Source organism: Naegleria fowleri, assembly GCF_008403515.1.
Source record: "Naegleria fowleri strain ATCC 30894 chromosome Unknown tig1, whole genome shotgun sequence".
Lineage (NCBI taxonomy): Eukaryota > Heterolobosea > Eutetramitea > Acrasida > Naegleriidae > Naegleria > Naegleria fowleri.
This window is the reverse complement of record NW_025407933.1, coordinates 239,590-261,247: the sequence shown is the minus strand read 5'-3', so window position 1 is coordinate 261,247 and position 21,658 is coordinate 239,590. Positions and strand designations below refer to the sequence as shown.

Genomic DNA, 21,658 nt, shown 5'->3' with positions numbered 1-21,658 from the left:
GTTTCCGTAACCGAAGTAAAAAACCACGCGTGCGTTTGTTTGTCCAAAGAATTTGTTTCTTCTTTGATGTGTTATTGAGAGTCCTTTCCATCATCATCATCATCATCACCAAATACATCACTCTTTCATCAGAGAAGAAAACAACTGTTGTTCTTGTTGCTTCCCATCACATTCGTTAGATACATTGATTCGAGAAGTGCTAGTTTCTTCTTCCTCTTGGGTTCTCATTGAATTACTAATTAAGCGTTTTTTTGACCAAGAATTTCGGGTCCTTCTTTCCAACTCTCTTACATTGGCGAACCTGAAATTATCATTCATTAACGACAAAACATAACCATCGAGAGAATGATTTCCACAACTGTTCAACGTTCACCTCTTCCTCATGAATCCACCACTTCTTCATTCCTAACCTCTCCAGATTCATCATCAAACCAATCGTTACAATACTTCACCAAAGAACAAGTCGCCAAACACAACACCGAACACGATGCCTGGGTCATTGTTCATCAACACGTCTATGAGATTACTGAGTTTTGCGAGACTCATCCTGGAGGCACAGACATTTTGTTGGATTATTTAGGTTCCGATATTACTCACGTGTTGCAAGAGGCTTCTCTCCACAAGCACTCCTCTTCGGCCTATTCCATGTTGAAGAGATATCTCATTGGAAGATTGCGTGATGATGATGGAAGTGATGATGGAGATTTCTCAGAGAAATCAGTTGCTAAAGGTCTTCGTTCTTCCGAAATCAATAATAACACTTCTGAAGGACCTGGAGCATTGGCGGAATCTGCTTTAGGTGCTACTGATACCTCTGATGAAACCAAGAACATGTTGTTGAAGGGAAAGGATCCCATCGACTACTCAAAACCCTTGTTGGATCAAGTTGGCAAGTTAGGGAAGGACTATTTTGATTGGGTCTCCTACTCGGGACCTGTTTACTTTAAGGAATCGGTTCCATTGTTTGCTAACAAGTATTTGGAATTGACTTCACATACTCAGTGGTGGGTTGTGTTGATGGTTTGGTTGCCAGTGATTGCCTTCATGCTCACACAGAGTTATTTACAGGGATTTTCATGGATCGGAATGGTCGGATGTTTTGCTTTGGGATTTTTAGTGTGGTTTGGATTGGAATATCTGTTGCACAAGTACTTGTTCCATTTCGATATGTTGGGTAAGATGGGGTTCTATGTGACAAATATTGTGCACTTTTTATTGCATGGATTCCACCACAAGTTACCAATGGATAAGGATCGTTTAGTGGTACCTGTGGCCTTATTCACAATTTTATCATCTCCATTTGTGTTTGCTGCTCACTCAGTGTTGCCAAGCTATGCAGCTCATGCTGTAGTGGCAGGCGCTTTTATGGGTTATGTTTTTTATGATATGCATCATTATTGGTTGCATCATGCCGCTAATGCAGCAAGAGCACCTGAACCATTTAGAACTTTCTTTACAAGCAAAAGATGGCAAACTCTAAAGACGCATCACTTTATTCATCATTTTGCTCCAGGAGGTGATGAGAAAAATTATGGAATTTCAAATCGTATTGTCGATATTCTGTTTGGTTCTTTGAGAGAGCACCATTAAACAATTTTGATGAAGAAGGATTAATCCCAAAATGACACTCTACTCATATTGTTGGGTGTGACATTCGATAACAACGACATCTTTCATTACAAGGATGCTAGATATAATTTGAACTCAAATTGGAGAGAACTCTAACAGCTTTTTCCACTCACTTTTCACACATGATTTGTATATTTTTAAATAGGACTAAATATATTTATTATGAATGTTATTATTTACAATATTATGAATGTTTCAAAACTTTAGAGAGATCAAAATTGAGGAAGTTATTCGTTTGAGGGTTGAGGTGAGGAGTTTTCGACAATACTATCGCTAGAGGAGTTGTTAAGGTTGTTGTGATTCGTAGTGTCACCGGAGAGATCTTGAAGCAAAAATTCCGTTTGATCAACTGGGCTGAAAATTCCGTTCTCATCAATATCATTCCACAATTGTTGATGATATTGATATTCAGGCGGTTGCTGATTATTTTCTTCTGTCACAACGTAGGATTGTTGTTGATCCATTGTCACCATCATGGGTGCATTCTGGTTGTGATGGAGTTGAGAATTTTCTTGCTCATTCAAAGTTGTATTAGGAGAGGCGTTTGACTGTGGAATAACAGCTCCAATTTCATCATCATCAAGCTGTTGAGGATGATTTTGGTTGAGAATCATTTGCAGAGTTTCTAGAAGCTGTATTTGTGTTTGGTGTAATTGAGGATAGTGATTAAGGGAGATGTGTTTTGTCATGGAATTTTGTGGATAGCTAGAATTTAATTCATTATTGTCACCAAACTCAAATAAACAGTCTTGATGTTGTTGAGGATTTGAAAAGTCGAAATATGGTTGTTGTGACGTTGAAATCGGTTGTGGTTGTTGATTCAGATGAACCATATTTCCATCTGTCCACGCTTGATTAGAGAACATGATTTGTTGCTCTCCATTCAGTATGTGATGATGTGTTGGACTTATTTCATTGCCTAGTTTGCATTTCTTATTTGCTTGTAATTGTTGTTGTTGCTGTTGTTGTTGATTCAGTGATGATTGAATTTCATACTCTGAAAGGTTCATGGCTGTTTCATTAGGAGAGAAATTAACCAAACAATCCGGCATGGAGAGAGTCCTTCTCGAGTTCACATACGTTGAACTACTGCTACTACTGGAGGAGGAGAAGGCATGTTTTCTCTTCATGGAGGACGATGAGACATGATTAATACTCGATGGATGTGACAGAGGTTGTTGAGGAAGGAATGGAGCTTGCATAAATTGAAATGGATGTCCATTCGTTGGCGTAGAGGCAGGTGTGTGGGTAGTCATGATAGGATCCATCGTCGACGAATTCATTCCAAAATATCCCATACTCAAGTCTGCATGCTGCTGAGAAGGTGAAGCTGTATTAAAGTGGAATGACGGAAGAGAGGTGTTCCCTCCTCCACCAACACCACCACCATTCAAACACATGGATTGAAATTCAAAAGTAGGTGTTTTGGTTGATGTTTTGAGAGGTGAAATTATACTTCCACTGCCACTGCCACTATTGGGAGTAGGAATGGAAGAAGAGTTGAGATTGTTACTGGACGAGGAGGAAGAACTAGACAGCACCATCATGGAACTCATCGACGACGACGATGCTTGTTGGCCAACAGGAGGTGGTGGTGCAATTCCTTGAGCTGAATCATAGTGCACAACCATGGGTTCATCTTTCCTAGTATCAATGACAAAGTAATTCTTTTTGAACTCCTTGGTATTGATTTGTTTTCTAAGCTTCCGAATTCCGATGGGCTTGAGATAAGAGTAGGTGTCTTGTGTTTGTTTTGTCTCGTCCACAAAACGTATAGTGTCTTCACTCATTTTCTCTGTGCTTGTTTTCTCGCAATTTCCGGTTGAATGTTTCTACAAGTACTCGTACTTTCAAGAACAATCACCAATGGACTACAACAATGTTGTTTTTTTCACAGCATGATTCGTCTCCCTGTCAATACTTTTTAATGGTATGTTTCTGTTGTGAAACACCCATCATGTTGTCGCCTTTGTGTGGTTTAAAGCCATTGCGGGAGAGTGCCTATTGATATTTCAACTAAAGAAGAAAAAAAGATGTACATGCATTCATTTTCGACACATACCATGTACGAGCACGAGATCGCGATAGTCAGAAAACCCTTTTTGAATTTGCGACAAATATGGAAGGTCATTTGATAGGGTTGTAAAATGCACAAACTTGGAACAAATAGTACCGCGATCTCATTATCATTAGTTGGATTGTGATTCGTGGTCGGAAGTACATTAGGTCGTGACAAGTTGATGATCATGCACTACTAGTAGTGTGCCTACGCAACTATTAGAAGGAGAAAGAGCGACCAAGCTAAATTCTATGGAGGAGTGATGATGTTCTCAACACCATTCATATGAGCTCAACATAATTGTCAACAACATTTTGCAAGTTGCAGATCGCCTCTTCAAAGTCTGTTATTTCGAGACCATGTCTTTGATACCAGTTGATGTACGCTCTAGATTGCATCATGGTGTAAGATTTTGTGAGAACTCGATTGAAGAGCTGCATGAAACTTGTTCTGTTTGCACACACAGTTAGAGAATAGGGAAGTTTGTAACTTTTGAGAGCTTCATCACTTGAAACCAATGTATGAAACTCCTCTTTTCTTCCCTTAGTCCAATCTACTGGGGAAAAGGCCTGTTTTTGCAAAACGTTTTTGATAATGTCCACATCATGTGAGGTTTGTAGTCCGCCCCTCACCACGGCTTTGGCATAGATGGTTTTGATATTGCTATTTTCAAGATCATAGATTGGTACATGTCTCGTTAAATCCTCGGCAATGTATTGCCATGAAGTGAACTGTGTTGCGTTATGGGTCAATAACGCACTCGTATGCAATTCAACAAAATTTACATCTTTCATTGGAACCACTTGATTCACAAGAGAGAAGGCATCGAATGGAGTATACAGTTTTGTTTCCTTCGAGTAGACAGGAAGAAGCAATCCGCATAAGCTCGATGAAATGTACTTATTGATATCAGAGACCGAGTAAGAAACATCCATTAGAGTCGAATGACCAGCATTTTGTCTTTTCATATTCTTTGTAATGGAACGAAGTAAATCGTCATTCACAAACAAGAAAACCCCGTCAGCGTATTGCTGGATGTGATTAAGGGTGAGTAGACAGTTATAGTGTTGAAGAGGAGTTTCTCCATGTTGAAATGGAGCTATTGAAATGGTGAAGATATAGTAAGACGGGTATTTGATCCTAATTTCTTCAACGACTCGACTACCAAGTCCACTTCCTGTTCCTCCTCCCATAGAATGAAATACAAAGATTGCTTGCACAACGTCACAACTTTCAACTTCTCTTCTGATTCGTTCCATCGTTTCATCAACAAGCGTATTGCTTTCCGTGAGAGAAATATTGCTCGTCAAGTTTTTGACTTTGCCTTTAAAGTTGTATCCAAGTGCCCAATTATTTCCGCAACCACTCTGTTTTTAAATTATTTTCAAAAAGGAAGATTGAATGAATGAGAGAGCGTAAATTTGTGGAACATTTAAAGTGTTTCTCATGTTGTATGAATGGTTGTAGAGCTTACCTCCGAGTATACAACATTCCGAGGGTCATACAATGATAATTTCGATTGTCGTTCGTCGTCCAATGAGGCTTTGATCACTTTGGGCTCTGCATCAACCATCACTACATGAGCCTTGGAGCTTGCTGTATTGAAATAGGTATCAAAAAATCCCTTAGATTTTCTTGCTGTTTTTCTGTTCAAAGGATTGTTGTCATCCCGAAAATTGAAGTTCATCAATTTTAATTTAAAAAGTCCATATTTCATCATTTCCAAAAAGAATTCCACCATTAATTTTTTAAATTCCAATCAACATCATCTACATAGCATCATCATGATGAATACTCACTCTCCGTTCAGTAATTTCATAAATTCATGTCCAATTTGATTTCCTGCTTGCCCCAAAAATGCAAAGATACAAGACATTTTTTTTCAAGGGTGGTTTTGGGTTGTTTCAAAACCCCTTTTAGGAGTGTCCAAAAGCAAGCAAGCTTGGTTGATTTGAATTGATCCTTAAAAATGAAACGCCTCACTGTTGGTGTTGTTGCCTTAATGGTTTTAGCCGTGATGATGATGATGAACTGCCAAAGTCATACTTCTGCTCTTCCAATCCCAAAGCAATTACCATCAAATGTTCTTGCTTTTGTTGAAGGTTTTTTACTTGGTATTGAAGCCGATGGTAAGTAAAAAACCTTCGAAATCGAAAACGCATTAATATAAGGATAATAACCATGTCGATTGATCCACTGTTTGTGTGGAAGTGGGAAATGTTACCAGTTGCACCAAAGATGCAAAAATTACATTGAATGATTTTGAAAATGCGTTTTACTCGTTGGAGTACGGATTTAAGAAGATGAACCCTCAATTGATTGAAACAGGTCTGAAAGAACTCGCCGCAGGAATTGAGGAGATTAAACAAGGCATTGAAGATTGCAACGTTAAAGGAATTATTAAGCAAATCGAGTCTCTCATTGCTCAACTTAAATCGGGCACTCTAGGTATCATCAAAGTCCTTGTGCATGAGACCATTAATATTTTCCATAACAGCGAGAATCTTACAAATGAATTCAAAAACGCCATTCAGTATTGGAAGGACAAGAAATACGAGCTGTGTGGTGTGCAAGTTGGAATGATCGTTGGAGTTTTGCTTGAATAGAACAATATTATAATCATTTATCACGGTTTGAAACTTCAATTAAATATTCTCCTGACATTTTCATGAAACTGGCCTTGTTTGGACCACCACCACCACCACAGGAGGTCCATTCCGAAACACACTCCTCTCTCTCCCAATAACTCCCAATCGCAACTCGGCCCGAAAACATTTTCATCACAAAAAATACAAACCAACCCCTCCGAGAGAATGAAAATTGTTTCATGTGTTGTTGTGGCAGTCGCTGCCGTGTTGGTGATGATGGTCGTGGCTGTTAGTGCCCAGAGAAAATTCATGCCAGCGTCACCAGCCAAATCTCTACCACTTAATATCCTTGCTTTCGTTGAAGGCTTTGCTCTCGGTATTGAAGCCGATGGTAAGTTTCGCTGCTGTGTTGGTTGATGATGATGATGATCATGCGATCAACTGTGTTTTGGAAACGGAATGATGTTCTATATCAAAAAAATCAATACTACTACTACTATGCGTGTTATCTGCTTTCTTTAACAATTTATAATTCACAAATTCTAACTTCCAAGTTGGCAATGTCACCGAGTGTACCAAAGATGTATATATCACTTTGAACGATTTCGATGACGCATTTTACTCTCTCGAATATGGATTCAAAAGAATTAATGTCAAATTGATTGAGACTGGATTGAGAGAATTTGGTGCTGGTGTGAAGGAATTAGCAGTTGCATTGAAGGGATGCAATGTGAATGGTATTATCGAAAAGATTGAATCACTTGCTGCTCAATTGCAAAGCGGTCCTTTGGGTATTGTCAAAGTCGTTGTTCATGAATTGATCAATATTTTCCACAATGAAAAAGATATCACCAATGAATTCAAGAAAGCCATCCAATACTGGAAGGATAAGAAGTACGAATTGTGTGGTGTTCAAGTTGGTAAGATTGTTGGTGTTTTGCTCGAATAAACACTTAAAAAGACACAATAGACGGATATCATATTCATTGAGTAATAATGGTTTGATCAATTACGGATATCAGTGCAATAATGCATTGTAATGAATCTTGTTTTTGAGAAAGCCTTAATGGTTGAAGCATGTGTGTTAGAGTGTGGAACGAGCAAGATTTAAAGTTAATCCACAACAAGCATGAGGGAGCAATTTCTTCTGTTGCGTTTCGCTTGCTGTGACAAGTCGATTGTTGTGTTAGGTCATTCATGTGAATGGAGGATTTAGAAATGTTATAGACGAATAGATTCCACTGTCTTTCCTCCGATGAGGTTAACCTTTCTATTAGTGAGTTGTGATCAAGTTCAATCATTGCCATCAAGCTAACATTGTTACAACACGTATTGATACACTTCACCAAGTCACATCGAGCTCGGCTATTTTTTGTCATGATGTTAAAATCAGTGATCTGCAATTTGATATTAGAATCTGTTTGTAATTGAGCAATCTCAAAATCTGTTTTTAAACTCCCAGAAAAAACATAAGGCTCCATCAATTTTAATTCCATTCTTGTGATCTTATCCTCACTCTCATAATGTTGAAGAAAGAATTGATAACGATTGGACAACGTAGTTTCAGCTTGTAATTCTGTTGCCTGATGATGATCATCCAAATCTTTCCTATCTTTGCAATCCAATAATATGAGAACTCGGGAGTATCCATCAAAAATTGAAAAAGGACCTCCACCAGTCATCACGGCACTTGAAAGTCTCCACGTAAAATCATCATTCACAGATTCACAATGTCCAGGATGAATGCAAAATTGCTTGGTGCATCCCAAGCCATTCTTCCATGCCATGACTTTGAAATCCTTCTCCGAGAGGACTTGAAATTCATACTCTTGACAAACGCTCGACGTTGAGGAAAACATTTTTTTTCTCGTACTTCTCTACGCGTGTCATCCCATTCAATAATACTGGCACAATGGACCATTCAATTCTTTCCTTAAATTTTAAAAGCCTATTCATTTATGCCAATTATATATATCAATGAATGAGGATCATCCTAGTTAAACCAAGCTAACACACACGCATCAATAATTAAAAAAATATTGACCATCGTCATGAGTCCTCCAAGTCCTTCGTCGTTGAGGATTGTGTTTTCATCGGATCTGCATGGAAATTTATTTCAATATCAAAAACTTGTGGATTATGCCAATCATGAGGATCATCATATTAACTGTATGATCATTGGAGGAGATTTATATTTGAAAAACAAAAAACATTCAAATCTTGATGAATATTCTCACCTTGATTGCAATAAGGGAATTGAGAAACATCGAGATTATTTTGCGAATCATTTGCTTCCGATCTTAAAACAGTTTAAAAAAGGAAATGTATACATTTGTTTTGGAAACGCAGATTTGTATTCGGATGTTGCATTTATGAAAGAGAAAACTCAACACATTCCGAATATTAAAGTATTGTACAACGAAGTCATTCAATTAGATGAAACAGATTTGGAATTATTTGCATATTCATCCATTGTTTTCATGAAAGGACACAAGAAAGATTTCGAGAGATTTGATACAAGCAATATTAGTGACACATTGGCACAAAATTTGGACTGGTATCACATTCGATTGAAAGGATACACTACTTTCAATGAGAGTGAATTTCTTGATGTCATTCTCAATGGAGAATATCCTGAATGCTCATGTGTTGAAGAGAATCCTAGTGAAGATTCTCATTTCAAGGGAGTTCCCGGATTTCATCATTTGAAATTCGATCCAAACGACCCAAAGCTTGTTAAGGCATTTTCTATTGAACGAGAATTGGAACGGATTGCAGAAAAATACAATTTTACAAAAGAAAAATGTAGAAAACAACTGTGGGTTTGTCACATGCCCCCTTATGACACATGTTGTGATAATGTGAATGGGATTCATTGTGGGTCGAGGGCTTTAAGGAGGGCGATTGAACAATACCAGCCACTCATGACCATGCATGGACACATTCACTGCTCCGTTGACTCTTCTCAAGGTCAGTATTGCTCAAAAATTGGAGACACCTTCTGTTACACGAGTGGAAATTATCCAAAAAGTAAGGACATGGCTATTCTTGTTCTTGACACATCGGAGGTATCCTCTTGTGAAAGAAAAATAATTTAAAAACGATGTAATTTATTAGTAAAAATTATTTAATAAATAATGAAAAACAATTAAAACACCGTAAAAAAATGCAAAGAGATGGACCATGCTTCAAGAAGCAAAGATTTTTCATCTCAACGGTTTAGACTCGAACAACTGCTTCCGAAATTTGTCGTAGATTATTTTATTAACGGTTTAGAAAATTATTTTAAACAGAACATTGAAAATGAATCCGAACTCGCTCTCATGATGGAAAATATTGATTCCTTTATTTCTTTTTTTACATGATGAAAGAATTGCCAAATATCAAATAAGAAACCTTTCCGAATATTACAAAATTGGTGAAAATTACACCATTTTGCCTCCATTCTCATCGTCGTCAACCCATCACAATGAACGTATTTCTGGTAATACTTTTATATCACTACCAAAAGTAACATCCTTACCACCACCTTTCACAGATGAATTGGAGAGATTTGTATGTGTTCATGAGTTTGTAGAAAAGTTCAAAGGACAACAAAACTCTTTCCAATCTGCTCAACCAAGTGGTAGTAGCCAAGAGTCTGTATTATCATCTGACAATTCGATCAACATGGCTCAGGAATATTATCCTCTTTATATGCCCAAGTTTAACACATTTTTCAAACACAAGAATGAAAATTTACATATTGAAAAAGGAGACGAAGGATTTGAATACTTTTCGGATCAAGATCAAGATTTATTGTTCAGAGTTCATGGATCGGAAGGGAATGAAAGTGATCAGGACTTGAACATTAAACAAAAACAACAACTTGTTGCTGAAAGAAACGTTGCGAGAAGTAAGGCCATGATCTCTTCTTTTCATTTACGGATACAGGAAGATGTCAAACCATTCGTTCAGTCCTTAATCAGCGCTGGTGGACCTCTAAAAAAGTTTCTGAATGAAAAGACATTTCACACTAGTGTGTATGAAGCAACTTTTGGACACATTCAAACAGAGGAAGAAGCAATGGATTTCTATCGACAATTATGTGGAGAAGATGAGCAGATTACAGTGACGATGGATATGGCACTCTATGAGTTGAAAAGAGTCCTCGCACTGAAGGCTAAAAAACCTAACAAGCATTCACGAATGACATCCAGACTTAATATTCCTTTTAATGTGGAATTCAAAAAAGCATATTTAATGTTTTTAAAGATGTTGGATTATGAAATTGTTTCCACTGCTACGGGTAACAACTCTCGCATTCATGAACAACGAGATCCAAGCGAAATTCCCACGAGAGTAAGACAAACCAGTTATCCCAATGGTCTGATATTGTCACTACTCTCAACCTCACATCAATTTTTGGAACATTCACTCTCTTGGGAGTGTATTGGTCATTTAGCAAAGTTTTATTTTATACCATGGTTGGATTATGAAAATACACAAACTCCTTACACTTCACGAATTGACCCTCACAACTTGATATTTCCTTGGGTTTTATTTAATGCAAGAATTCAACAAGATCATGCAACATTTATTCCGCGTGCCTTACTTGACAAAATTATTCAAAGTCACCTCCACATGTATAACTCGTGTGGATATGATAATAACATACTCAATCGCATTCTTGGAATTTCTGCCATGAACGAAACCAGCACTATGGATCAGGTGTACACGAATTTCAGTGCATTGTTAACAAAATCCTTTTCACAACGAGAAATTCAATTCTATGAAAAGGAAAAACGAAAATTACTTCCTGAAAAGCCCGATACAGACGTGGAGGATTTAATGGATTTACTCAACTCCTACAAAACGAAACTGGAAAATCGAGCTCGGTTGTCCCAATTTACTTCCCTCATGAGAAACATGAATCTTGAGGGGAATGAGATGTGAAAATCAGGGCCATCCAAGACTATCTTGAAGTGACACCTTATTTCGAAATTTACCAACAATGGTCATTTGTTGTAAGGACATTTTGGTTGTTGTAAGGCTATATGACTCAATATTGAGTCAAATAAAGAATAGAAATTTTTGGAAATTTTTCAGCTGATCCTTTATATTCAATACTCTACACAAAGGATTTAACTACCATATATATACAGATCGAGAATACCATGATGAAATCTGGATTCCCCTTTTTGCCATCCACAACATCTGACCTTGAAGGTTCACTAATTTACATTGAGGTATCTCCGTTTTTGGATCTATTGGATAATTCCAAAGCAAGTCTAGAAGAAAATGCATCTAGTACTCGTTGTTTTGTCTTATTCATTAATTCCTCAAATACTTGAAATTCTTCGACTATTTGTCGCTCCAATTCCTCGTCTCTGTTGGCTTCAATTTTCAATTTTTCAAAATTCTTTTTGTGTTTTTCTAAAAGATCTCTATATGCTGTACAAAACTCACGGACAGCTTCAGAGGCAAATGTTTTTGCAACTTCGGTCCATAAATCACTGCATCCTTCGAAACAAACAGCACATAAACACATTGGCTCCAATTGTGTTGATACATTTACATAATATGAGGGACTGTGTGAGACAAGAACAGGTGAAATGGGATCATTTGGCAATCCGAATACAATATACATGAGATTTGACGAATTCAAACCCATCGGATCACCAAAATTCAAACATGTTCTTCTATTCCTCTTTGATCTATGGTGCACGCTTCTCCTTCGGATTGTATTAAATCCCGAAAGAATATTCATACTGCTTGTACTATTTGTTTTGCTGTGATGGTGAGGTGGCCCACCGCTACTAGAATTACCAGGAGTACTTGATGTTGTTGATGGAGGTGTGATGTTTTGATTGTCATTCATTCGAATGGTTGATGTCGGAGTGATCGTTCTCAATTTTCCTCCAACAGTTGCTGAAGAGGAGCCAATCATATTGAGTCCAGGTGTTGTTGCAGAGGAGCTAGAAGTCTGTCGAATGATTCTTCCTGGGGAATGAGAGGTTTGATTGTCACTTGGTGGTTGAAAAACAATTTTTCTGATTCCTATTATTGTGGCAAGACGAGATGACACATTGAAGTTGTTGGAAGTCATAAATTGATAATAATTATTCATAGTAGTTCATAATGGGATGATGATAATCACAAAATATATTTAAATATATAATGTCAATTGGATGATGTTTGAGTAAAACACAATTATATATATATATCATTATATTTTGTATATTTGATGATGATATGATCATTCAATCAAAACTCTTCTAACCTACCTCCTCCTTTTACAGTAGCATCAAACTGATAACAAGAGGCCAAAAAACCTCCAATATCAGTCTTCTTTGCATTCCAAGCATTCGGAAAACAATAGTCAAATATCGTTATACCTGTTTTCAAATGAATCAATATAATCCTCTGAAATTTATGGTCTTCTTTTGTTTCAATCAGAGTGGAGCCGTTCGTGCTACTGCTGCTGCTGTTGTTGTTGTTGTTGTTTCTCATGAGTGGTGTTACCGTCGTTGTTGTTTCTAGGCTTGAGGTAGATTTTAAACTTTGTGTGAGTTCGCTGAGGAGCGTAGTCCCTGTCGTAATGGACGGAATATCCATAATCGATGAAGTTGAAGTGTGATGGGGCTGCTGATCATGATGATGATCGGAAGGAGAGGAATGACTCATCATTCAAAATTTTATTTTTATTTTTTTATGAGTTATGTCCGGGACGGCACCAAGGAAGAGATTTGGATTCCTCATCAGACTCCTCTGTACAAACCCAAACAACAACCCAATCATTGAAGTAATATACAGCTTCAACAACAATTGTTGCAAGGTTATTGAATCAATCCTTCTCATCATCAACGTACACCTTTAAAAGCATTTTGAAATTCATCAATGATTTATTTGAACGAACAAAAAATATGCCAAAAGAGAAGAACCGAATGTCACCTGGACAACTGTTCAAGGTGTATCGACAAGTGGAACGAATTACTCAACAATGTTTGGCTGGGAAGGGCAATATTCAGACATTAACATTTAATAATTCTGCAATTATTCAGAAAGGAATGACATTTGCATTGGGAATTGAAGTACTCAAATGTAGGTCCGAGAATGTTTTGTGTTGATTTTGAATTTAAATGAATAATAATATTATGTATTTAAATGGGTCCTCATTTTCGTGTTGGCAATGATGATTATTTAACAATTTAATTTTGTTGAATGTTTTGAATCGGAATAACAATAATCAGACCATAACATTATTGATACAATTATTAACAGAAGTGGTTTGTTTAAAAAGAAACCAAGCTTGAAGAAGGATCACGGAATGCTCCGAATTATTGTTTATGAAGCATTATTTGGAGAGAAGAGTGGTGATGACACAATTCAAGAACTTTGGAAAAGATATGAAAAAATCAATTAGTATGTAATGTTCATATGGCACGAACAAATATGACTTGATTTTGGGACATTCATTTGCATGAATTGATATTTGAAACAGTGAATTATTCAAGTTAGGAAAATTGGAATATAAAAATTGGAAAACAATTTTACATAACGAAAAAACACGACTTGGTTATACAGACAATGAGAGTTTTGTGGATTCAAAATATGCCAAGTCCAAGACTCACCAACATGATAATCCAGAGATTGATCTTATCAGATATGTCAGAATTAATACATTGAAAACAACAAAACAAAATGTAATTCGAAAGTTTCAAGAGTTGGGCTATTCCTACATGAACTATTCTGATGCATCAGAAAGAGATGCATTTAATCCTCAGAACAAGACTATAGTTGAAGACAATCATTTGCCAGATTTATTGGCGCTGTATCCATCGAATTCTCATTTGCATGATATGGAAATGATCAAATCTTATGAAATTATTGCTCATGACAAATCATCTTGTTTCCCACCATTTCTTATTTACAAGGAACTATCCGGAAAGCTTGGAAAATCTGATTGTCTCATTGATGCCTGCTCCGCACCAGGTAATAAGACTAGCTACTTGGCAGCTCTATTTTCAAAAAACAAAATTTATGCCTTCGAAAGAGACACAGCAAGGTTTGAAACTCTCAGTAATAGAATGATGCTTTCAGGGGCTAAAAATGTCGAGTGTAAATTGGAAGATTTTCTAAAGACAGATCCTAACGATCCAAAATTCAAGAACGTTAAGGCCATCATGTTAGATCCCTCGTGCTCAGGAAGTGGAATAGGTCATGGTAGTTCCATACAAAAGGATCGACTCTTAAGGTTACAGCAAGTACAGCTCAAATTGTTGACACACTGCTTTAAATGTAAGTTGTTATGAAAAAGAAAACATTAACGTTCATGCTATTTGAAATAACTATAGTTCCAAATGTTCAAGTCATTTCTTATTCGACATGTTCTGTGTGTGAAGAAGAAAATGAAAAGGTTACAGAGATGGGTCTGGAGGCATCGAATGGAGCATTTGAGGTTGTCCACACTTTTCCTGAATGGCCTCATAGAGGTTTAGAGTCATCACCGGTTGGAGAGCATTGTGTTCGTGTTGATCCCAAAAGAGATCGAACAAGTAAGTTTTTGTGTGAATTGTGCCGAGTTATTGAACTCATTCCTCTTATTTTCAATAGACGGGTTTTTCGTGGTTTGTTTTAGGAGAAAATAGTCAAAGTATTTCTAGGAACTGCCAATTTCAAAGTTTAGACAAGGTTTGAGGTCTCGTTTTTTCAGTCTTGTTGTCATTTGTGTGAATCTTAGAAAATGGTGTTAACCAAATTGTTCCACTTACCACTAGAGAGCCCTCCACTTCATATTCTCTCACTTGAGTCATGTATGCAAGAGGAACGGCAACCATACTCTGATCCATACTTCCAGAGGTGACAATATTTGGATTGTGAATATTCCAGTCGACTGTTCGCACATATTCTCTGTGAATTTTGTGTTCTTGTGTTAGATAAATGCCTTCTTGTTGTTGCTTTGAATTTGTTATAGAACTCCAAACTCGCAATGTTTGATCTTTAGATCCTGTCATTATTCGAGACACATCTGAACTGTCGAATGAAATACACTGCACAGATGCTGAGTGAGCTTGTCTTCGTTGTATAGGTTGTAAATCATTTCTAGTATCCCAAATAATAAGTTGGCCGTTATCATTACCAACTGCCAAAATCCAATCGTTTTGCTTGTGCCAATCACAGCATTTAAGAGGAGATCCTCCTTGTTCTCTGTCTAGTAATGTATTGATGCTGTTCTTAACTCTTTTATCCCAAATTTTCACAAGCCCATCATCACTGACACTAGCAAATTCATCCTTATTGTTATTATTCCATCTTGTGTTATTAGTTATATTTTATGTCCAAGTTGTTTTAGTGAGAAGAACACTTACTTGACATCATTAATAACTTTGGTATGCTCTGCAAATTGCTCTACAACATATTCAAAATTCCTCGAATCAAATAATTTAATCCTAGAAGAGGTAGATCCAACAAGGACCAGAGTAGCAGAGTCACCAAATTGATTCCAATCCACACATTTAATTGAGTACCCCTTGTCTGCTAAAATTGAAATGACTTTTTGACTCTGGTTGACATTCCACAACGTCACAGCTTCAAATATTAACTAATCAAAAAATAACTAATTTTCAGCAATGCAAACCTACTTCCATCATGATTAGCTGATGCCACCAGTTCTTTAAAAATTTCGGACCACATTAACTTATTCACTCCCACTTTATTATCCAGTACTGCAATTTGTTTAATCAAAGGCTTTTCATTCAAATCATGAAATGTCGAATCGCCATTCTCACTGATATTATTAAATGAAGATACATGGCACACATGAATCTCTCCACGATGATACCAATGATTCAAATCAAAGGTTCCGACACAACACACATTTCCATAGTGAGTACTGTAGGCTAACGAATGAATGGAATGAGAGAAGGAAATACTCGCAAAATTCATGAATATTTTTTAGAAGGAAATTTTAATCGCATGTTTGTTATTGTTATTCAAAAAAAATATTGGGCTTGTTGTTGGGTTTCTTGTGAGCCGGCTCCTCCAATTCTCTGAACCGAAACGAATAAGGACCCTAGCAGCTCTACACTTGGCGTTGCCTCAAAAGGTTTATTTTGTGTATGGAGAACGAAAGTTTTGTAAGATTTGAAGATAAGGAATCGGGAAAGGTTTACTACTATCCCAGAGGGAAATCTTTTGCCGATACCAGGTAAGTGGGATTAATACGGATGAAATCTTTCAAATTGATGACTGGGATGAATGGAATCGTTTTCAGTTTTCTGTATTTGGAGTGTTTTGATCAAGAAAAACAAAAGAAATATTATCTTAATCAAGCTTACGGGAAAGTTTTGTGGGAATTGCCTGTTATGGATTTTGAAAAAGTTGAGAAGGAGACTGCTGAATTGTTGCAACAACAGCAGTCTCAACAAAGATCACCAACAACAGCCGGATCCTCTACCTCATCACCAACAACAACCAATGCAACAATTTCTTCAACACCTGCCGCAACAACAAACAATACATCAGCAACTAATGCCACGACACGAACCTCAATCGATAAGAGCACACGTACTTCAATGGACAAGACTGATATCAATTCGTCCAAACAAGAGCCTCCAAAGACGCCAACAACTCCTAGAGAGATCAGCTCACCCCACGTTGAATCGAAAACTCCTGCTCAGGAGGAGCGAAAGTCTCTCGACAAGAAAAATGACAGCACTCCTCCACCGCCAACTTCACACAAAGAAAATAAGTCTAATTTCAAGGCAGGCCTTAAATCCATTTTCTCGCAAAAGTCATTTATATCTAGGGCTTCATTTTCTACTGGAAATAATTACAATGAAACAGTTTCTAGGGCTTCATTTTCTTCTGGAAATAATAACAACGACGCAGTTTCTAGAGCTTCATTTTCATCTTCTACAAGTAATGAAGGAGGTTCAAGAGGTTCTTTTGCTGGAGAAGCAGAAAGTGAAGTAGGAGACGATGATTTTTCAGATTTCGCAACTGCAAATATTGCTCAGCCAGTTTCCACAGATCCAAAGCCGAAAATGAAGTTTGAAAGAGTCACAAGCGAGGCATCACTGGGACTAGCTCCAAATACTCCAGAAAAGCCAAAAGCACAAACTATGCGAGGTACTTTGTTTCTAAAAAGGGATTCTATTGTCGAGATTGAGAATTCAGGTCCTGTAAAGCAAAAACGAGGAGAACTAGAAGCATCTATAGAGAGTAGTTTATTTACTGGTGTAGGAATGGGAACTGTGAAAGTATTAGCAGCTGTAGAAGGAATAGTGGCAGGATCAAGTTCCAAGAAGAAGGACAAGAAAGATAACATCATTATGGCTGTAGCAAGAGACTGGTGTGGGTCTTATATGGTTGCAACAATAAGTAACATGAGAACAGGACTTTCATTCTCTGGAAATGCAAGATCCGTCACAAAAACCTACTCTCTTGCCGATAATTTTAACATCAAAACATTAGAACCTGGAAGCACCGTAAAGTTTGAACTAAGCATTGATGGAGATAAGGAAATATATTTTATGAATCAAAAATCTTTGAAAAAGTTACAAAAAGCTCTCAACTTTACGTATCTGAAAATTCATGAACACAAGGCCGATGAGGATATTTTGAACATGAGATTGGCTAGTGTGGAATTTGCTGAATCCACATGCCCTACCAGTTATTCATCAGAAGATGTACAAAACTTGATATCATTGACATTTGATGCAAAAAAAATCATTCCAGAAGATGTTATTACTCTAAGATCCATGATAAGAAAGTCGGCTAATAGAAAAATATTACTTCAAGCATTACAGCAACGCCTAGAAAATATTTCTGCTAATGATGAGAAAGAAATTTCAATGATTTTAGAATTATTCAACGAGGCAATTATTTGTCCTGTAAAATGTGAAGGAGGCTTGGAGCAAAAAATTAGGGATAGACTGCTCTCTCTGAGAGGGTTTATGAAAGATGGAGAGGTAGCAGAAAAAGTGGATTTGGTGATTGATCAAATACAAGTCCTTATGTCCGTCTTAGAAAATTGGCAAGGAAGAGGCAAGTTGCCAGATGTACCATTCCCTCCCGAATTCTTGGGTGGCCCAACAAGTGACATTGGAAAAAAGAAAATGGAAAAGCAAAGCCAAATTATCAAAGAAAATATTTCCAAATATTTCAATGGAGTTTTCTTAAGCGTAATATATTACACTGATACTCACATACTCATGGACAGCTCGAACATGCTTCCTTCAGAAAAACTGAGGTTTCCATATGCATCGATTTCTAATATTTCAACAGATTCTGCAGATTTTCAGTGGTTATTGGATTTGGGTAAAAACTGGTCAGAATTGATTTCAAATTATGATGATCCTTCCGAAAATATTTTCCCTTCCATCAAGCTAGATATGATTCGAGCAGGGAAAAAGTTAAAATCGATATTCAATATTAGTTTGGGGGTCTTATATGACAGAGTGGTAGATGTGAAAGAAACAAAAGTAGCTATGTTAGTGACATGTAAATATTTGGAGGACAGATCCTTAATTACCCATCCAAATTATGTTTGGGAGGAGAGAACTGTGTTTGAACATCGCTTGTATCAAGGTCTCGGAATATTAAGCCATTATAACGAACGAATTGAGAGATTGTCTGATTCTTTCTATGGACCAAGATTCATTGAAAACGTTATCAACTTTTCAAAACAAATGTCGTCCACAAAACCTCTCGACGATGGTGTTTATGTAGGATACTTTCGGTGGTGTTGGTCATCGAAATGTGATTTCAGACTGTTGCTTGATGAAAACAAGCGAATGATGATTCCACATGTCAGGATCACTAGGGGCGTTTTGGAAAAAGACAAGTCAGAATGGATACAAACTATTCGAGCTCGATCAACGATTGGTCAGCCAATCGAGACGGAGTACCCAGTTTCATTAGAAACTCAAATTGATCAATATGAAAGATTCGAACAAAAATTTTGCAGAGCTTTGCTCGAGCTAAAGACCTCTCTTGGAATTGATACTTTAGGATACTTGTACGATCTAGAAGTCATCACTTTAGATCCCAATAACAAAATCTATTTAATAGTGTATTGTGACCAATGTGATGAGGAAGAACTGAGAGAAAATTGGGTTGGAAAATACATTTGGAGATCACTGAGAAGTTTCGAGAACATTCATTCATACTGTTTTTTGGATTTGCCGTCAAATTTGTACAAATCCAATGTAAATAAGATAGTTTGTTCGGGTGTAGAACCAGACGGGTTTACAACGGATGAAATCGGACGAGGACTGTCAAGTAATGAAAAGCAAAATGCCCTCGCGAGAGCACACAAAACATTCTTGCCATTTAGATGGCCTTCACGAATATTAAATTGGGCAATGAAAGGTTACGTTTCATTCACAAATCCTTCTATCCTGAGCACGTCCGACAGCATCCTCCAACTGAAAAACTCAATTTGTGAACTCTCTCAGAAATATGCAATTGGAGACTCCAACGCTTGGGAGTCAATATATAATGCAATATCGAAGAAGGATAAAAACAAAAAGAACATCAAGATTGCTATAGAAGAAAAAGACAAAAGACTAAACAAAACGTCGACAATAGATCAGGCAGCTGAAAATATACCAGCTCAGGAGTTTGAGTTATCTTGTAATTTTAAACATTTTATTGATGTTGATTCTGCTGTTATGCCGACCGCTAAAGATGTTTGTAGCAACATTGTGAACGAAATAGTTGACCTGGCCTTAGTAGAAGCTATAGATTGGAGAGAGTATCAAGTCACAGTAGATGTAATGGAAGAAATGATTAGCATTATTGAGAGCTTAGACACGATTGTTTCATCTGTGACAATCTCCTATGATGCAGAGTGTTTTGTTGAATTGATCAAACAAGAAAGAGAACAGTTTCAATTCGAATTTATTCACAAGTTTGAAGAAATTATTCAATCTTCTGAAAGTAAGGGACCCACCAAAAAGACAGCTGTGGAAATTGAATGCAATGCTTCATATGAAACAATCATAAGAAATTCCGTCTCTCTCTTCAACGATTCTATAGAAAATGCAGTGGCGATGCTAAATGCTGCATCTTCTGGACAGGATACTTTTGACTTAATTATTAACATGGAAATTTACGATGAAGCATGCCAAGAAAAAGATATCCTTATAAGTCAATGTGTCGAAAGTGATGAACATTTAAATGCTATTAGAAATCTGTATTCCCATAATGACACCTATTTGCAAGAGTTGTCGAACGAAGAGGTAGTTTCCTCGATGATTTCTGAATCGAGAAGTGAAATCAACAGGCAAGATGTAGCCGTTAAGAAGTTGGTAGAACAGAGATTACATACTTCGCCTCTAAAGAAACCCATAAGATCAGAAATACCAACTATATCAATACCTGATATTTTACAGTCGCTGGATCATGAAAATGCAAGCCCAAAACAAGAATCAAAAAAATTGGAACCTTCTCTTACCCTGTTGTCGTTAGGGCAAGAGAAGAAAATTCCTTTCGAGATACAAGTTGATGTTAATAATGGCGATGTCAATCACCCTGTGCGAAAATTTTTGAGCCAAGCAGTGCTAGGCGTTTTTTCTTTGGAGTATACAAGTGATGTTGTATCAATATTGGCCAACTATCTCCAATCAAAGAACGTTCGCACATTTCTGATAGATTTGCAACTTATGATCGATAACGACAAAATTTTCAACATCAAAAAGCTGTCACAACTTTCAAGACAGTATGAAATCCCTGAAATATACATCCTGTGCACAAGAGCCTTAAATTCTGATTTGTATTCGCTAACCATTGAGCTTACCAAACCTTATTTGGTGCGCTATTCTCTTTCTACATGGGCCAAATGGGAGAAAGACCTTTCATTTTTGCCAGATTGTGAAAAGCTCTTTGACGTCATGTATTATATTCGGTTTAAAGTTGATTTAGATACTCTACTAGGACATGGAACTCCCTACTCCATGAAGGAAAACACATGGAAGCAATACTATTCAGAACAACGTATTACTGCAGTTCTAAGAGATTCTACAACCTATCTTAGAAAGCTTTATCCTGAGAGTTGTTGGGACCAATATTATCCAATCAGTTCGATTCAGGAAGGAAATATCGATATTAAGGACCATCTTAAAAATGAAATTACATGCTGGAAGACCATCGGTAAGCATGTAAAGAAACTAAGTTTTAAACTTTTTGGTTCTCTCGTTACAGATCGAGAGCTCTTGATCATTTCCAAATGCTGTCCACATATTGAAGAAATCAATCTTAAGAATTGTTCCATAACAAAAGATGGTATCAAAAAGTTCATTTCATTACTTGGAAACCCCCAAACACTTTCCATCAAAACCAAGTTTTGGTGAATTGACACCGAAAATTGAATTGTTTTTCAAAAACAAAATTCAAA

At 37.0% G+C, this 21,658-nt stretch overlaps 11 protein-coding genes across 11 annotated transcripts; 6 read left to right on the top strand and 5 right to left on the bottom strand.

Moving 5' to 3' along the window:
* Positions 1 to 345: 345 nt before the first annotated feature.
* FDP41_000114 (uncharacterized protein) lies at positions 346 to 1,590 on the top strand (the record flags this gene model as incomplete). Its single annotated transcript, XM_044701803.1, has 1 exon — positions 346 to 1,590. The coding sequence occupies one exon, from the start codon at positions 346 to 348 to the stop codon at positions 1,588 to 1,590; it is 1,245 nt and encodes a 414-aa protein (XP_044569788.1).
* A 266-nt stretch (positions 1,591 to 1,856) lies between these two features.
* FDP41_000113 (uncharacterized protein) lies at positions 1,857 to 3,419 on the bottom strand (the record flags this gene model as incomplete). Its single annotated transcript, XM_044701692.1, has 1 exon — positions 1,857 to 3,419. The coding sequence occupies one exon, from the start codon at positions 3,417 to 3,419 to the stop codon at positions 1,857 to 1,859; it is 1,563 nt and encodes a 520-aa protein (XP_044569787.1).
* Positions 3,420 to 3,969: 550 nt separating this feature from the next.
* Positions 3,970 to 5,564, bottom strand: FDP41_000112 (uncharacterized protein; the record flags this gene model as incomplete). Its single annotated transcript, XM_044701581.1, has 3 exons — positions 3,970 to 5,055; positions 5,163 to 5,334; positions 5,488 to 5,564. The coding sequence occupies 3 exons, from the start codon at positions 5,562 to 5,564 to the stop codon at positions 3,970 to 3,972; spliced, it is 1,335 nt and encodes a 444-aa protein (XP_044569786.1).
* A 93-nt stretch (positions 5,565 to 5,657) lies between these two features.
* On the top strand, positions 5,658 to 6,294 carry FDP41_000111 (uncharacterized protein; the record flags this gene model as incomplete). The annotated part of the gene is made up of 2 exons (XM_044701471.1): positions 5,658 to 5,817; positions 5,900 to 6,294. 2 exons carry the CDS (start codon positions 5,658 to 5,660, stop codon positions 6,292 to 6,294), a joined length of 555 nt encoding a protein of 184 aa, XP_044569785.1.
* A 291-nt stretch (positions 6,295 to 6,585) lies between these two features.
* FDP41_000110 (uncharacterized protein) lies at positions 6,586 to 7,225 on the top strand (the record flags this gene model as incomplete). The annotated part of the gene is made up of 2 exons (XM_044701360.1): positions 6,586 to 6,667; positions 6,831 to 7,225. 2 exons carry the CDS (start codon positions 6,586 to 6,588, stop codon positions 7,223 to 7,225), a joined length of 477 nt encoding a protein of 158 aa, XP_044569784.1.
* A 34-nt stretch (positions 7,226 to 7,259) lies between these two features.
* On the bottom strand, positions 7,260 to 8,135 carry FDP41_000109 (uncharacterized protein; the record flags this gene model as incomplete). Its single annotated transcript, XM_044701247.1, has 1 exon — positions 7,260 to 8,135. The coding sequence occupies one exon, from the start codon at positions 8,133 to 8,135 to the stop codon at positions 7,260 to 7,262; it is 876 nt and encodes a 291-aa protein (XP_044569783.1).
* Positions 8,136 to 8,327: 192 nt separating this feature from the next.
* FDP41_000108 (uncharacterized protein) lies at positions 8,328 to 11,211 on the top strand (the record flags this gene model as incomplete). The annotated part of the gene is made up of 2 exons (XM_044701136.1): positions 8,328 to 9,306; positions 9,788 to 11,211. The coding sequence occupies 2 exons, from the start codon at positions 8,328 to 8,330 to the stop codon at positions 11,209 to 11,211; spliced, it is 2,403 nt and encodes an 800-aa protein (XP_044569782.1).
* A 283-nt stretch (positions 11,212 to 11,494) lies between these two features.
* On the bottom strand, positions 11,495 to 12,768 carry FDP41_000107 (uncharacterized protein; the record flags this gene model as incomplete). The annotated part of the gene is made up of 2 exons (XM_044701026.1): positions 11,495 to 12,315; positions 12,543 to 12,768. The coding sequence occupies 2 exons, from the start codon at positions 12,766 to 12,768 to the stop codon at positions 11,495 to 11,497; spliced, it is 1,047 nt and encodes a 348-aa protein (XP_044569781.1).
* Positions 12,769 to 13,181: 413 nt separating this feature from the next.
* FDP41_000106 (uncharacterized protein) lies at positions 13,182 to 14,906 on the top strand (the record flags this gene model as incomplete). Its single annotated transcript, XM_044700915.1, has 5 exons — positions 13,182 to 13,359; positions 13,509 to 13,680; positions 13,760 to 14,556; positions 14,613 to 14,813; positions 14,872 to 14,906. 5 exons carry the CDS (start codon positions 13,182 to 13,184, stop codon positions 14,904 to 14,906), a joined length of 1,383 nt encoding a protein of 460 aa, XP_044569780.1.
* Positions 14,907 to 14,933: 27 nt separating this feature from the next.
* On the bottom strand, positions 14,934 to 16,203 carry FDP41_000105 (uncharacterized protein; the record flags this gene model as incomplete). The annotated part of the gene is made up of 4 exons (XM_044700804.1): positions 14,934 to 14,972; positions 15,030 to 15,570; positions 15,627 to 15,846; positions 15,900 to 16,203. 4 exons carry the CDS (start codon positions 16,201 to 16,203, stop codon positions 14,934 to 14,936), a joined length of 1,104 nt encoding a protein of 367 aa, XP_044569779.1.
* Positions 16,204 to 16,376: 173 nt separating this feature from the next.
* FDP41_000104 (uncharacterized protein) lies at positions 16,377 to 21,614 on the top strand (the record flags this gene model as incomplete). The annotated part of the gene is made up of 2 exons (XM_044700693.1): positions 16,377 to 16,465; positions 16,532 to 21,614. 2 exons carry the CDS (start codon positions 16,377 to 16,379, stop codon positions 21,612 to 21,614), a joined length of 5,172 nt encoding a protein of 1,723 aa, XP_044569778.1.
* Between the last annotated feature and the right edge of the window lie 44 nt (positions 21,615 to 21,658).